Source organism: Lepus europaeus, chromosome 22 (assembly GCF_033115175.1).
Source record: "Lepus europaeus isolate LE1 chromosome 22, mLepTim1.pri, whole genome shotgun sequence".
Classification (NCBI taxonomy): domain Eukaryota; kingdom Metazoa; phylum Chordata; class Mammalia; order Lagomorpha; family Leporidae; genus Lepus; species Lepus europaeus.
The window spans coordinates 13191292-13205989 of record NC_084848.1 but is presented as its reverse complement, the minus strand read 5'-3'; the positions used below and the strand labels follow the sequence as shown (position 1 = coordinate 13205989).

Sequence of the window (14698 nt, the reverse complement as noted above, 5' to 3'; positions counted from 1 at the left end):
TTCTCCTGGTCTCCCATGGGGTGCAGGGCCCAAGCACTTGGGCCATCCTCCACTGCACTCCCTGGCCACAGCAGAGAGCTGGCCTGGAAGAGGGGCAACCGGGACAGGATCGGTGCCCTGACCGGGACTAGAACCCGGTGTGCCGGCGCCGCAAGGTGGAGGATTAGCCTGTTGAGCCACGGCGCCGGCTCAAGCAGCCTCTTAACATTTGGTTGTACCAAATGCCAACCCCACATACATGTTTTATTGTTTTATTTTACTGGACTGGCTAAGACCTCATGCACAAGTTAGGCAATCGTGGTGAGACCTGGTATACTTATCTTGATCCAGATGTCAAGGAAATAAAAACACATTTGAAATCTTAAAGTCTATAATGAATATCAAAAACAATGAGATGTGTTAATTTTTTTTTTTTTTCTAGTTTGGAGACAATTAGGACAGCTAGTGTGCTCTACATACCTATGCAGACAAACTGAACCCCAATGTAAACAGTAAAACAAAACTAGAGGCCGGCACCGCGGCTCAATAGGCTAATTCTCCGCCTTGTGGCGCCGGCACACCGGGTTCTAGTCCCGGTCGGGGCACCGATCCTGTCCTGGTTGCCCCTCTTCCAGACCAGCTCTCTGCTGTGGCCAGGGAGTGTAGTGGAGGATGGCTCAAGTGCTTGGGCCCTGCACCCCATGGGAGACCAGGAGAAGCACCTGGCTCCTGCCATCGGATCAGCGCGGTGCGCTGGCCGCAGCACATCTACCGCGGCGGCCATTGGAGGGTGAACCAACGGCAAAAAGGAAGACCATTCTCTCTCTCTCTCTCTCTCTCACTGTCCACTCTGCCTGTCAAAAAACAAAAACAAAAACAAAAACAAAACTAGAGACTTTACCAATCAAACCACTAACCTCTAAAGTCTTTCTGGTCCAACCAATGAAAATATTCTAGCTTAGTTCTGTGTTTAGCCTATACAAGTTCATCGCCCACACTGCTGCAGCAGATATCACTTCATTTTGGGTGCTGTCCAATTCATGAATACTTTAATACTCAAACTCCACTAAATTTATTTTGTCTAAAGTTTGTCTTATAAGGGATGTCATTTATGACTTTTAAATCTTTTCTCACAACTATGAAATTGTTTTTAATTATTTTATGTTTAGATTTATCTGTAGAGGTGTACTTGTGTTTCACTTTCCACAAGATCATAAATATGCTAAATAATATGACTCATCTTTTTATTTCAAAGTTATATTTTGTAACTGAAATTACGGTGTAAGAGCTAGTTAATTTAATGTGTGGCTTTTTTTTCCACTTGCTTAAAATTCGATTTTTTTTTTTTTTTTGACAGGCAGAGTGAACAGTGAGAGAGAGACACAGAGAGAAAGGTCTTCCTTTACCGTTGGTTCACCCTCCAATGGCTGCCGTAGCCAGCGCGCTGCGGCCAGCGCGCCGCGTTGATCCGAAGGCAGGAGCCAGGCGCTTATCCTGGTCTCCCATGGGGTGCAGGGCCCAAGCACTTGGGCCATCCTCCACTGCACTCCCGGGCCACAGCAGAGAGCTGGCCTGGAAGAGGGGCAACCGGGACAGAATCTGGCACCCCGACCGGGACAAGAACCCGGTGTGCCGGCGCCACAAGGTAGAAGATTAGCCTATTGAGCCGCGGCGCCGGCCTAAAATTCGATTTTAAACATCAGCAAATCATACATCAAAGCACATGCAGTGTTATCTTCTATGTGTGCTCTTTGGTGTCTTGAAAGGAGTGAAGTAGAGGCTGGAGGAAAAATATGTTTGTATTAAGAAATTATTATTTTTTAAAAATTATTTATTTGAAAGGCAGAAAAATGGCAGTGGGGGGGGGTGGCAGGAGAGAGGAAGGGGAGAGAGAAAGAGAGAGAGAGAGAGGGAGGGAGAGAGAGGAAGTTGTCTTCCACTATTGGTTCATTCCTCAAGAACCAGCAATAGCTGAAGCTGGGCTAGGCCAAAGTCAGGAGTCAAGAAATCCATCTGGGACTCCCACATGGGTGGCAGGAACCCTAGTACTTCATCCAGGCAGGAACCTGGATTGGAAGTGGAGGCAGGACTCAAGCCTAGGCCTAATGATGGATGGGATGTAGATTTCCAAGGCAGTAGTTTAACCCACTGTGCCATAACATCTGCCCCGGAAATAATTCTTTTTCAGGGTAAAATGCAAACTGAGGTTTGACGTTACTATATACAATTTCATCAAGACTTTTTTTTTTTTTTTTTAAATCAGGATGGATCCTATCTCCCTTACTATGTTTTATAGTGTTGATTTATTTTCCTCCCTACTTTTCAGGAAAACATAATATATAGAATAAATATGCATCTAAAAGTCTAATCCACCATTCAGAAATTTTAAGAATCATATGACCAACAGTTAATCCTGCTGTTTAAAAGTACATTTCTAAAACACAAACTATTGGGGGCCAGCGCTGTGGCACAGCAGGTTAACGCCCTGGCCTGAAGTGCCAACATCCTATATGGACGCCAGTTCTAGTCCCAGCTGCTCCTCTTCCAATCCAGCTCTCTGCTATGGCCTGGGATAGCAGCAGAAGATGGCCCAACTTGTTGGGCCCCTGCACCCATGTGGGAGACCTGGAAGAAGCTCCTGGCTCCTGGCTTCGGATCGGTGCAGCTCCGGCCCTTGTGACTATCTGGGGAGTGAACCAGCAGGTGGAAGACCTTTCTCTCTGTCTCTACCTCTCTCTGTAACTCTTTCAAATAAATAAAATAAATCTTTTTAAAAAAAGCACAAACTATTATATTGCTGGTTGTTTTATTATTAACATCTTTCACTGCTAAATGTTTCAAGTAACAAAATTTTAACACAGATCATTTATTTGTTACTTAGGTCAGAAACTTAAATAATAACCTAAGAGTTACAGATAAAACAACTGCCTTAGGCTAAACTATACTTTAAATAAATAAAATTAAATATGAAATAAATGTGCTTAGATTAATTACAATTAGTTTTCCTTCTATTGTTCTGTGATTTTGTGATAAGAAATTTTTTCAGATATTGGCCACCATTCTACATGACAATATGCATATTTATTTACTTATATCCAGTCATTTAGCTACAATTAAAAGTTTTTTCTGTTTTTAATAACATTAACATTTTCCTAATTTAACATCTTTTGCTACTGCTAACTTTCAACTCCCATGTACTGAAAGATCACTTGCATAAAAAGAATAAAGCATATTAGCATTTACAATTACCTGGACCAGAAGTGTTATTGGGCCACTTTTATCCACTTCCAGTATTTCACCATTCTTTGTGCCAACTAAAATATGACCATGTCCTAATGATATGGCACGGATAGATGGGTTATCTTCCAGGAGAAGACCTGAAATGTTAAGTGGATATGTTCTTCTAGTATGAAATTACTGTAATATAAAGATGTATATATAGCCAGTGATGCCATTTTGACAGTTAATATATTTGAAGATTGTTTTCCTGTTACATTTTAAATATTCTAATAATATACCACATTTCCCCCATTAAATTTACTAATCTCAAAATAAGGAGCAGCCACGTAGTACAATTCTGATTTCATCCAAATCCAGATTTCCTACTATCACTCTGACAACAGTTTCTTTACCTCTTATATTAGGGCCTCCTCATCTACTTCCCACACCTCTTAAGAGCACTGACTTGGGGGGCCAGGGCTGTGGCGCAGTGGGTTAATGCCCTGGCCTGAAGTGCCAGCAGCCCATATAGGTGCCGGTTCTAGTCCCAGCTGCTCCTCTTCTGATCCAGCTCTCTGCTATGGGCTGGAAAAGCAGAAGATGGCCCAAGTCCTTGGGCCCCTGCTCCCACGTGGGAGACCTGGAAGAAGCTCCTGGCTCCTGGCTTCGGATCGGTGCAGCTCCAGCTGTTGTGGCCAACTGGGGAGTGAACCAGCGGATGGAAGACCTCTCTCTCTCTGCCTCTCCTCTCTCTGTGTGTAATTCTGACTTTAAATAAATAATTCTTTTTTTTTTTTTAAAAAGAGCACTGACTTGGATTAACTTTAATTCAGCATAAAACATATTCATTTATGACTAGTGTGTCCTAAGCAGGTTTCAGTGGTTGATGGACCCAGCTCCTGCCCTCACAGAGCACACAGAGAGGAAAACAGATCGTGTGTGAGCAGCGTATCCAAAGTAGGAAAATAAAGCCGGCGCTGCAGCTCAATAGGCTAATCCTCCGCCTTGCGGCGCCGGCACACCGGGTTCTAGTCCCGGTCGGGGCACCGATCCTGTCCTGGTTGCCCCTCTTCCAGGCCAGCTCTCTGCTGTGGCCAGGGAGTGCAGTGGAGGATGGCCCAAGTGCTTGGGCCCTGCACCCCATGGGAGACCAGGAGAAGCACCTGGCTCCTGCCATCGGATCAGCGCGGTGTGCCGGCCGCAGCGCGTCTACCGCGGCGGCCATTGGAGGGTGAACCAACGGCAAAAAGGAAGACCTTTCTCTCTGTCTCTCTCTCACTGTCCACTCTGCCTGTCAAAAATAAAAAAAATAAATAAATAAAAATAAAAAAATAAAGTAGGAAAATAAGAATGGGGAGAGTCATCCTAGAGGAAACTGTATTTGAGATTTGAAAAATGAGAAGTGGTCACATTGGAGAGAGCAGGAGGGAAGAGTCAGGACAAAATTCTAGGCTGAAGCAGTATCATGCAGAAAGGACTGGAGGTCAGAAAGAATGAGGTACAGTGCCTTAAAGGAAGAAATTCACTGAAGGGAAAGGTAAAGGGAAGAACGGGGCTACAGAGGTAGGGTCATCAAAAGACCAAGGTGAAACAAAATTCCCATTTGGAAAACAAGTTCCTGTCTGTAATAAATGTTAAACTCACATGGAAATTTTATTTGGAAAATTAAAAGTTAAAAATTAGTATTAATAATCTTGTACTTTGTTAATATTTTATGTGTATCACAGAAAACAGATTTTTGAAAGGAGTGCAATGATGCTGGTATCCACTTAAGTGACTTCTTCCATTTAATGATGCTATCCATCAAGTAAAGAAGGAAAAATATATTCTATGTGTTCCACCTCAGTGATCAAGCAAATGAGCAAATAATCCTTTTCCTTCCAAATAAGCTAAATTCCAGATCACCTTTAGATCCTGGAGCCAATGCAGCTCTTTTTATAGCATATGTCTTGAGACATCTTTCAAAGGTATCATCCCAAAGAGCTATCACACCATCTTTTCCTCCAGTTACAAATCCCTATGAAAATAAAAGGTTCATGTTAATAAAGATCTTTATATGAAAAACAACTTTCTTGATATTAAAAAACTCTAGAAGAAAGAATATAGCTAAAAGTTATAGCATGTAAATAATAGGGATTAACAGAAGAATCCATTATTTGTTTTTGCATTTCAATAACTTTATTAAAAGGTGTACCACTTAGTACCAAAGATAATGGTATTTGGTTAGGTAATCTTTGCCGACTCAAAGTTAACACTGATGTGTTAAAATGACTGATATAATCAGCTGTTTGGGAAAACTGAAGGTATAAATAAAAGATGGCTAACAGTTAAGGATAACATATGTTGTGATTCTTTGGTTTATTTTTGCATTGTGTATATGTCCACAATACAATGTTCAAGTTGATTAACGCCACTCTGAATGAACTCAGGCTATGCACGGCTCTGTTCACCATCCATGACACCTTCACAATGAAGATCTCCCTACATTCACTGACTGAAGCATGTTTCTGAACACTGCCTCAGTGATCTCCTATTTATGAAGGTGTCTACTGACTTAAGATGAAGTCAGGGCATTAGTGAAAGTATACCCTTCTTTCAAGTATAATTCTAATCTAAAGTAGAAGCGATAACAACAACAAAAAAGAGCAGTAGCAATGGCAGTTTTATAAAAATAGCATTTAGTAAAAAAATCTGGAGTATTAAATCCAGTCTGAACTCACTTTTAGAGGGGTAAGTTCTTACAGTGATAATTTGAGCAACTAGTAACACAGAAAATAATTTTCTTCACAGGACTAGTCTGGGGCAGTAGATTCTGTAGAAAAATTTTATCATGTATACAATTATCACCTGCTTTTCGAAAAAAGTAAAGAATATGAATCTGCCAAACTTACTAGCTCTATTTTTTTTTTTTGCTGTCTACAAAAAGGCCTTCAAATTTAAATGTAATTTCCATAAACTACTAATGCCCCATTCGCAGGATTTTATTTGCATTTTGAGTGACAAGAAACCATTTACACTGCCTAAAATACTAACCTTTGTTATACTTTAAAAATGTATTTGTGAAATATATTTTGGTGAGAACCTTATACTTTAAAACATTTAAATTATTGAGGCCAGCATGGTGGCAGCAGGTTAAAGCCCTGGCCTGAAGTGCAGGCATCCCATATGGAGGCTGGTTCTAGTCCCAGCTGCTCCTCTTCTGATCCAGCTCTCTGCTGTGGCCTGGGAGAGCAAAAGATGGCCCAAGTCCTTGGGCCCCTGCACCTGCGTGGGAGACCCAGAAGAGGCTCCTGGCTCCTAGCTTCAGATTGGTGCAGCTCTGGCCGTTGCGGCCATCTGGGGAGTGAACCAGCAGGTGGAAGACCTCTCTGTCTCTACCTCTCTCTGTAACTCTTTCAAATAAATAAAATGAGTCTCAAAAAAACATTTAAATTATGCATTTTAGCATTTTCAATACTACCTAAATGTATCAATCAAACATAGAAAGCTAAATCAATGTTGAGAAATGAAGATTCTGGGGCTGGCACTGTGGCAAAGTGGGTAAAGCCACCCCCTGCAGACCAGTATCTCATATGGGCACCTGTTCGAGTCCTGGCTATCCCACTTCCAATCCAGATCCCTGCTAAAATGCCTAGGAAAGTAGCAAAGGATGGCCCAAGTGCTTTAGCCCCTTCATCCACATGGGAGACCTAGAAGAAGCTCCGGGTTCCTGCCTTCAACCTGACCCAGCCTCAGCTGTTGTGGCCATTTTAGGGAGTGAGCCAGCACATGGAAGATCTGTCTTTCCTTCTTTCTCTGTAACTGTTTAAAAATAAATAAATAATCTTAAAAAAAAAGAAATGAAGATTCACAGTTTACTTTCCCAGGGGTGTCATTATGCCTTAAAAAAACAAAACAAAACAAAACATAGATCTTGCAAAAATATTTACAGTGATAGTAAACAATAAACATTCTACTTTTAGAATAGGACTCTGAAAACAAACATAGTTTCTAATTTGGAACAATAAGCTAGATCTACCACTTTCAGCAAATTATATAACAGTATAGTCTCCTAGAGTCTTTATAACCTCATCTTTTAAGAATAGGGGGAAATAAGGGCACTGATGACTATATACAAAACACTTAGCAGGATTTCTGACACACAGTGAGGGCTTAATAAATATTAGGTTAGAAATGTTTAAACAAAAGATCTATTTAACTGTATTCAAAAGTTTGAGAAGAGAATCAAAAAGGACTAGAAGACCGCAGACTATTTTCTGGCAGCCCAGCCAAGTAGAAAGGCAATGCTTGGTTACTTCTGAAAATGCTCTCCACTCTATGATCAAATTATACCGAACTGAAAATCTCTTTAGATTACTTACTTTTTCTAATGCATGCATACTGAACACTGGCCCATCATGTGCTTTAACTGTTTTTACAAGAAAGATGTCTCTCCAGATACACACATCTCCTGTAGATGTTCCAGAAAAAGCCATCTCTTCAGTCCATCCATACACTGCACACATCATTGTGTCACTTTTCCCCAGGGTGCCTATGTAGCCTTTTCTTCCAATCAATCCTCCCCCTGGTTCACAAAAAGATATTACAAAAGTACCACTTCCAATATGTGCACAATTACAAAGAAGTTTCTTTTCAACTGTTATTTCATTTTATTAGAAAGACATGTTAATAATAAGAATTAAAAAGAAAAATACAGGTCTCTCAGTGGTTTGACTCCTAACTCAAAATTCTCAAAGCCTGGATCTGGGACTGGTGGCAAGCAGCTCCATTTAGCTAATTATCTCCTTTAATTCAGTTTACCTGAAACTTTACATTTAGAGGGTTAGACAAAACTTAGTCTGATTAAGAAAGCGAGTATTTATTTTCCACTTGGTTATAATTAGAACTCCAAGAATAGAAGGTTAAAATTTACACCAAAAGCTTTAACATCTACCCTTTTATGGTTTGGTTTCAGGTCTATTATATATATAAAACCAAATTTAAGGACATTTAAGTTATTCAATTGCAAATCTTACCATTTTAAAGCTACTTACTTTATTTAAATCTTTTATTACAAACACACTCAAAACAGTTTTCCTCTCTAAGATAGAAATACTAAATATTGCTTGCTGGGTATTTACAATTTCAAGTGATCAAGATATCCATGAAAAGTTTAATATGTGAGAACTGACCTACAAATGTGAAATACTTTTACTCTGTAAATGCATACTGAATTCTATGATCTGATGAATTTCTGAAAAGTATTCAATTCATATCTGAAAATCAGCTTGTGTCCTACGTAGTTTACATAGTAGTACTACACAGTCTACATAGTTTACAACTTGAAAGTTATTTGAACTTGAAAAATAACTTCAATAAGCCTATTCTAACAGAAGTTAAATATCCCGTATCTGAAATGTATGGGACCAGAAATGTTTTAGACTTTGGAATATTTGCATATAGTACATAATGAGATATCTTTGCAATGGGATTCAAGTCTAAACACATGCTTCATGTATATCTGATACACACTGCCTACAGGTAATTTTATACATTGCTGTTTATGAAAAAATTTTATGGTTGTAGAATTTTCCATACTTGTGGTGTCAAATAAGCACCCAAAAAGTTTTGGATTTTGGAGCATTTCAGGTTTCAGATTTTCAGACTAGGGGTGCTCAATCTATATAATTTGTTTTATTTCTCCCTTTCTTCTATGAAAGGTTTAAATTTATTGAGACTTTGGCCGGCGCCGCGGCTCACTAGGTTAATCCTCCGCCTTGCGGCGCCGGCACACCGGGTTCTAGTCCCGGTCGGGGCACCGATCCTGTCCCGGTTGCCCCTCTTCCAGGCCAGCTCTCTGCTGTGGCCAGGGAGTGCAGTGGAGGATGGCCCAAGTCCTTGGGCCCTGCACCCCATGGGAGACCAGGAGAAGCACCTGGCTCCTGCCATCGGAACAGTGCGGTGCGCCGGCCGCAGCGCGCTACCGCGGCGGCCATTGGAGGGTGAACCAATGGCAAAAGGAAGACCTTTCTCTCTGTCTCTCTCTCACTGTCCACTCTGTCAAAAATAAAAAAAAAATTTTATTGAGACTTTGATAACACGCTGGTAGGATAGTATACTTATACATTCTATTTGGAAAAGAGACAACAGTTTTTACTTAAAAGTATGAACTTCCACATTTGTAATTTACCAGTTGCAAATGACAAAGGTAACATAACATTTCATTTTTATATCATTTTATAGCATATGAGTAATTTTTATAAAGCATTTCATTTTCATTTTCAACTACAAAACATACTTTCAACCGAATGAAGGAGTCTGGATAGCACTTGATGAATGTCATATTAACTCTTTTGCAAATATGAACACTACATAAGTGCATCTGATAAATGATGGTAAAACCTTATGTTTGTTTTAAATGCACCAAGACAACAATGAATCACTCTAAAAATTAACTTATTTTGGATGATTTTAGATTTCCAAAAAAGATGTAGATATAATGCAGAGTATATCTGAATGCCTATCATCTAGTTTCTATTTATGTTAACAGCTTACATTACCACAGACATTTGTCAAAACTAAGAAACCAACATGTTTGGTACATTTCTATTAACTGGGCTCTACACCTTATTCATATTTCACCAATTTTTCTACAAATGTTCCTTTTCTATTCTAACATGTAGTCCAGGACACCTTATTACACTTAGCTAAATTAATTGTAAAGGTACCAATTTCTTAAAAGAAAGGAGGGGCCGGCGCCGTGGCTTAACAGGCTAATCCTCCGCCTTGCGGCGCTGGCACACCAGGTTCTAGTCCCGGTTGGGGCACCGGATTCTGGCCCGGTTGCCCCTCTTCCAGGCCAGCTCTCTGCTATGGCCTGGGAGTGCAGTGGAGGATGGCCCAAGTCCTTGGGCCCTGCACCCACAAGGGAGACCAGGAGAAGCACCTGGCTCCTGCCTTCGGATCAGCGCGGTGCGCCAGCCACAGCACACCGGCCGCGGCGGCCATTGGAGGGGGAACCAATGGCAAAGGAAGACCTTTCTCTCTGTCTCTCTCTCTCACTGTCCACTCTGCCTGTCCAAAAAAAAGAAAAAGTCAAAGGAGGAAAAAGGAACACTTCCTTACCTGCTCTACGCCAGAATTTCATGTGTTTAATTCCAGCTGTAATCAGTTTATCAGGCACATATGGGTTTATCTTTACAACAAAAATCTTATCTTTACTTCCTCTGAAATAAACAGCAAACGTTTTAGCCTTAAAGATACAGCCTTTCCACAATAACCTTTGCCTATCTTGATTACTACACTTAATACTTTCTTCCCACTTGTATCTCAGGCTTGAGCTGTGTAATCCGCATTTGTTCGTTGTCATTATTTTATTACGCTGTTAACTCTGCCTAACTAGAATCCTCAAAAATAGGAACAGTGAACACTGAACTTCTTTGGAGACCATCTATAACATCTATTATACCACTGCGCATAGGGAACACTATTTGTCCCACGAATGAGTTAAGGAAAGATTTTATAGTACTTTATTATAGCTTAATATAGCCTTTCTAACTATAAACTATAACTATAAAGTTATCTTTTATTTGGGCAGTATCTACATATAGAGCATCTATATTTTAAAATGATTTAAAACTTAATTATAAGAAACAAGAAGCTAAAGAAATAATTTCTGACAGTGTTGACTATTCCCTCCTTCAATTAATATTGGGATCGGTGCTGTGGTGCAGTGAGTTAAAGCCCCAGCCTGCAGTGCCGGCATCCCATAAGGGCGCCAGTTCAAATCTCGGCTGCTCTACTCCTGATCCAGCTCCTTGCTAATGTGCCTGGGAAAGCAGTGGAGGATGGTCCAAGTCCTTGGGCCTGCACCCACGTGGGAGACCTGAAAGAAATTCCTGGCTCCTAGCTTCAGATTGGTTCAGCTCCAGCCGTTACGGTCATTTCGGGAGTGAACCAGCAGATGGAAGACCTCACTCTCTATCTCTACCCCTCTCTGTAACCTTGTCTTTTAAATAAATAAATCTTAAAAAAAGTATTGGTATTTTTATTACAAAAAAGGTTCACTGTAAAAAATTTAGAAAATGGAGAAAAATGTAAGAGAAAATAAAAGTAATTTCTCTGTGATCTGTGTCTGTGTGTATCTTTTTTCATTTAAATTTACAATGAGAGCATTTTATTATGCTCCCCAATGGCTATGTAACAACCTATAATACATAGAATTCACACGAACTAAAGATTTTATGTAACAGTTATTTCCAATGCCATATTACACATACATTAAAAAGCAGTTTCACAAAAGACAAATATACTGAAATCATTTGTCTTTTATTATGCTTGCATTACTTATTCAATGGTTTAAATTAAAGATGGTAACAACAAAAAATGTTACATATTTGCTTGATTTTAGAATTGTTTTAATTAAAAAAATTCCTTTAAGTCCAAATTAATTAATACTACCAAGTTTTCCCCACCTTGTTAATGAAAGTTTCTCTCCTTTCTTCCAATCCCATAGCACGATAGTGTGGCTGTCATCTATACCAGCTGAAGCCAAACGTTTCCCATCCGCTGTAAAAATTAAGTAGATATACTGACCATTAGTGTTCGTAAGACTGAAAACATTCAGTATATTAGTATATTCCAGAACCAAAGTACCATATTTAATACTTGATGAAAAAATAATAAATATTAGGCATAAATAAAGCTATAAAAGAACCAGTACTTATAAGGGGGGAGGGAATAATTGTTGCCATATCATCTAAACTTATCTGCTGTCCTCTCACCTGACTGTATCCACTAGGCTGGGATGGGGAAGGGAGCGAGAAAGTAATAAATGTGCCAAATATGTTAATTCCTCAGATCTGATTATGATGCAATATATGCATGTGTTGAAACATCACTGTTATCCATAAATACATACAATTATTATGTATTAAAAACAAAAAAATCTATGGAAAAAATGGGATGTAAAGGAAAAAGAAAGGAAGAAAAGATTTATTTCAATTAAATTTACCTTAAGAACTCTATTACGATGTAAGAATTCTGTGATTATGAAAAGCTGATCCAAAGACAACCATATAGGTTAGAGAAACATATTGCCATTGATATGACTCCTTTTAGTGAAGGTTATTTTTGTTGCTACTATTGCTAAGCAACAAGTAATGACTATATTAGACAAACCACTGAGACGAATGACTGATGAGACATGCTGACAAGTACACATGCATTTGTAGGCTGTGAAGGCTTTTCCACTCTGTCCTACGCTTTTTGTAAACCTCAGCAGTTCCTTGCTGCTACTGTGATGCTTTTTTATTGGCCCATTTAGTTTTCCATTCACTTTCATGTTCATGACTGGTAGCATTTAACAACTTACCACTTCAGCCAGAGTAACAAAAAGCACGAATTCAGAGTTTCTTAATTTCAAATTCTTCATTAATGGCATTTCCTCCCTCTTCCCAACCCACACTCTAGCTTTCTCTGCATATGTATAGTTATTAAAAAATTTTTTTTTGAGAGGTAGAGTTATAGACAGTGAGAGACAGACAAAGAGAAAGGTCTTCCTTCTGTTGGTTCACTCCCCTAACGGCCGCTACGGCCGGCGCTGCACCGATCTGAAGCCAGGAGCCTGGTGCTTCCTTCTGGTCTTCCATGTGGGAGCAGGGATCCAAGCACTTGGGCCATCTTCCACTGCCCTCCCAGGCCACAGCAGAGAGCTGGACTGGAAGAGGAGCAATCGGGACTAGTACCTGGGGTGCCAGCACCGCAGGCAGAGGATTAGCCAAGTGAGCCGCGGCGCCGGCCTAGTTATTAAAATTTTAAATTCACAGCAGGGGCTGGTGCTGTGGTGTAGCAGGCTGAACTGCTGCCTATGGTGCCAACATCCCATATGGGCGCCGGTTTGAGACCTGGCTGCTCCACTTCCAATCCAGCTCTCTGCTGTGGCCTGGGAAAGCAGTAGAAGATGGCCTAAGTCCTTGGGCCCCTGCACCTGCGTGGGAGACCCGGAGAAAACTCCTGGCTCCTGGCTTCAGATTGGCGCAGCTCTGGCAGTTGTGGCCAACTGGGGAGTGAACCAGCGAATGGAAGACCTTTCTATCTCCCTCTCTCTGCCTCTCATTCTCTACTTATTTATTTATTAAATAAATAAACCTTTAAAAAAATTCACAGCAAAGCAACATGAAATTGTTTTACAAGACAACTTGAAATTGTCAGTCTACAGAAATGTCTTAAAATTCAGTTATCACCTTTCTTCTTTCTTAGCCTCTCACCCTAAATATTTCAAAGCTTACCCTGTAACTGTGAAACATTAAATAAGAGCAGGGCTTATCTAAAGATGAGAAATACACATTACAAGTGGTAATTTAGATAATTTTAGGAGTTCTACAGACATTTTTCAATGTGATAGAAACATGCTAATTTTAATGTCTATTAAAATATACCACCTCACTCCAGTAAGATTTGCTATTAGCAAAAAAGCAAAAAATAACAAGTGTTGGTGAAAAAGTAGAGAAAAGGGAACCCTCACATACTGTTGGTGGGAATGTAAATTAGTACAGCCATTGTGGAAAATAATATGGAGGGTCCTCAAAGATCTAGAAACAGAACTTCCATATGATTCAATAGTCTCATTTCTAGGTATATATCCAAAGGAAATGAAACCCATTGGTCAAAGAAAGATTTGCATCCCTGTTTACTGTAGCACATTCACAATAGCCAGGAAAAGGAGATAACCTAAGTGCCTGTCAAGTGATGAATGAATAAAGAAAATGTGGTGCATATACACAATATGCACACTACCTTATACTGCACATATGCAATATATGCATATACACTATTACTTAACTATAAAAAGGAGGAAACCTTGTCATTTCCAGCAACATGGATGGGACTAGAGGTCATTATGCTAAGTGAAATAAGTACAGAAAGACAAATACCACATGATCTCTTACTTGTACATGGATTCTAAAAAAAAATAGTATCTCACAGAAGTAAAGAAAAGAATTAAAAATTGTGGTACCAGACATTGGGGAAGGAAGTAGGTGAAGAAGGATTAGGAAAGATTAATGAGTACTAGGTTATAGCTAGACAGAAGTAATTCTTTCTGTGATTCTATTGTATAGCAGGGTGAAGATAATGTTAATTTACTGTACATTTCTCTATTTAAAAATCTAGACAGGCATTTTGGATGCTTTTAGACTGGGTAAACAAGGTTATGAAGTGTGATGGGGTGAATTTTCCTGGCAGGCCAGGCAGGCATCTAGGGAAGGGGCTGAGAGCACACAGCCTGTATTCAGACTGGGGCTTTTAAAGGAACAGAATCCAGTTCTTTCCGGATGTTTCTCCTTTCCCTCCTCCCTCTTCTCTTGGACACAAGATCTTCTGGTTGTGCAGTAAGTGACATTCCTCCCCAGATTTTATTACTCAGTGTTATCAGGCTGAGTAGCTCACCTGGCAGCAGGTGGAGGAAATCCCCCCAGGGTGCCCTCCATGGGGGAAGGTTGTGAAGGTTTGCTAACCAGTG

General features: G+C 40.0%; 1 protein-coding gene across 11 annotated transcripts in view; it reads right to left on the bottom strand.

Moving 5' to 3' along the window:
- Positions 1 to 14698, bottom strand: part of EML5 (EMAP like 5) — a 171413-nt gene that overhangs the window by 65838 nt on the left and 90877 nt on the right. For all 11 annotated transcript variants that reach the window (XM_062181691.1, XM_062181692.1, XM_062181694.1 and 8 more), the window contains 5 exons: positions 11652 to 11745; positions 10303 to 10403; positions 7560 to 7762; positions 5104 to 5215; positions 3229 to 3356 (listed from right to left, as the gene is read on the bottom strand). In XM_062181691.1, the coding sequence (XP_062037675.1) occupies positions 3229 to 3356; positions 5104 to 5215; positions 7560 to 7762; positions 10303 to 10403; positions 11652 to 11745 (638 nt within the window). The remainder of the gene's footprint in view (positions 1 to 3228; positions 3357 to 5103; positions 5216 to 7559; positions 7763 to 10302; positions 10404 to 11651; positions 11746 to 14698) is intronic.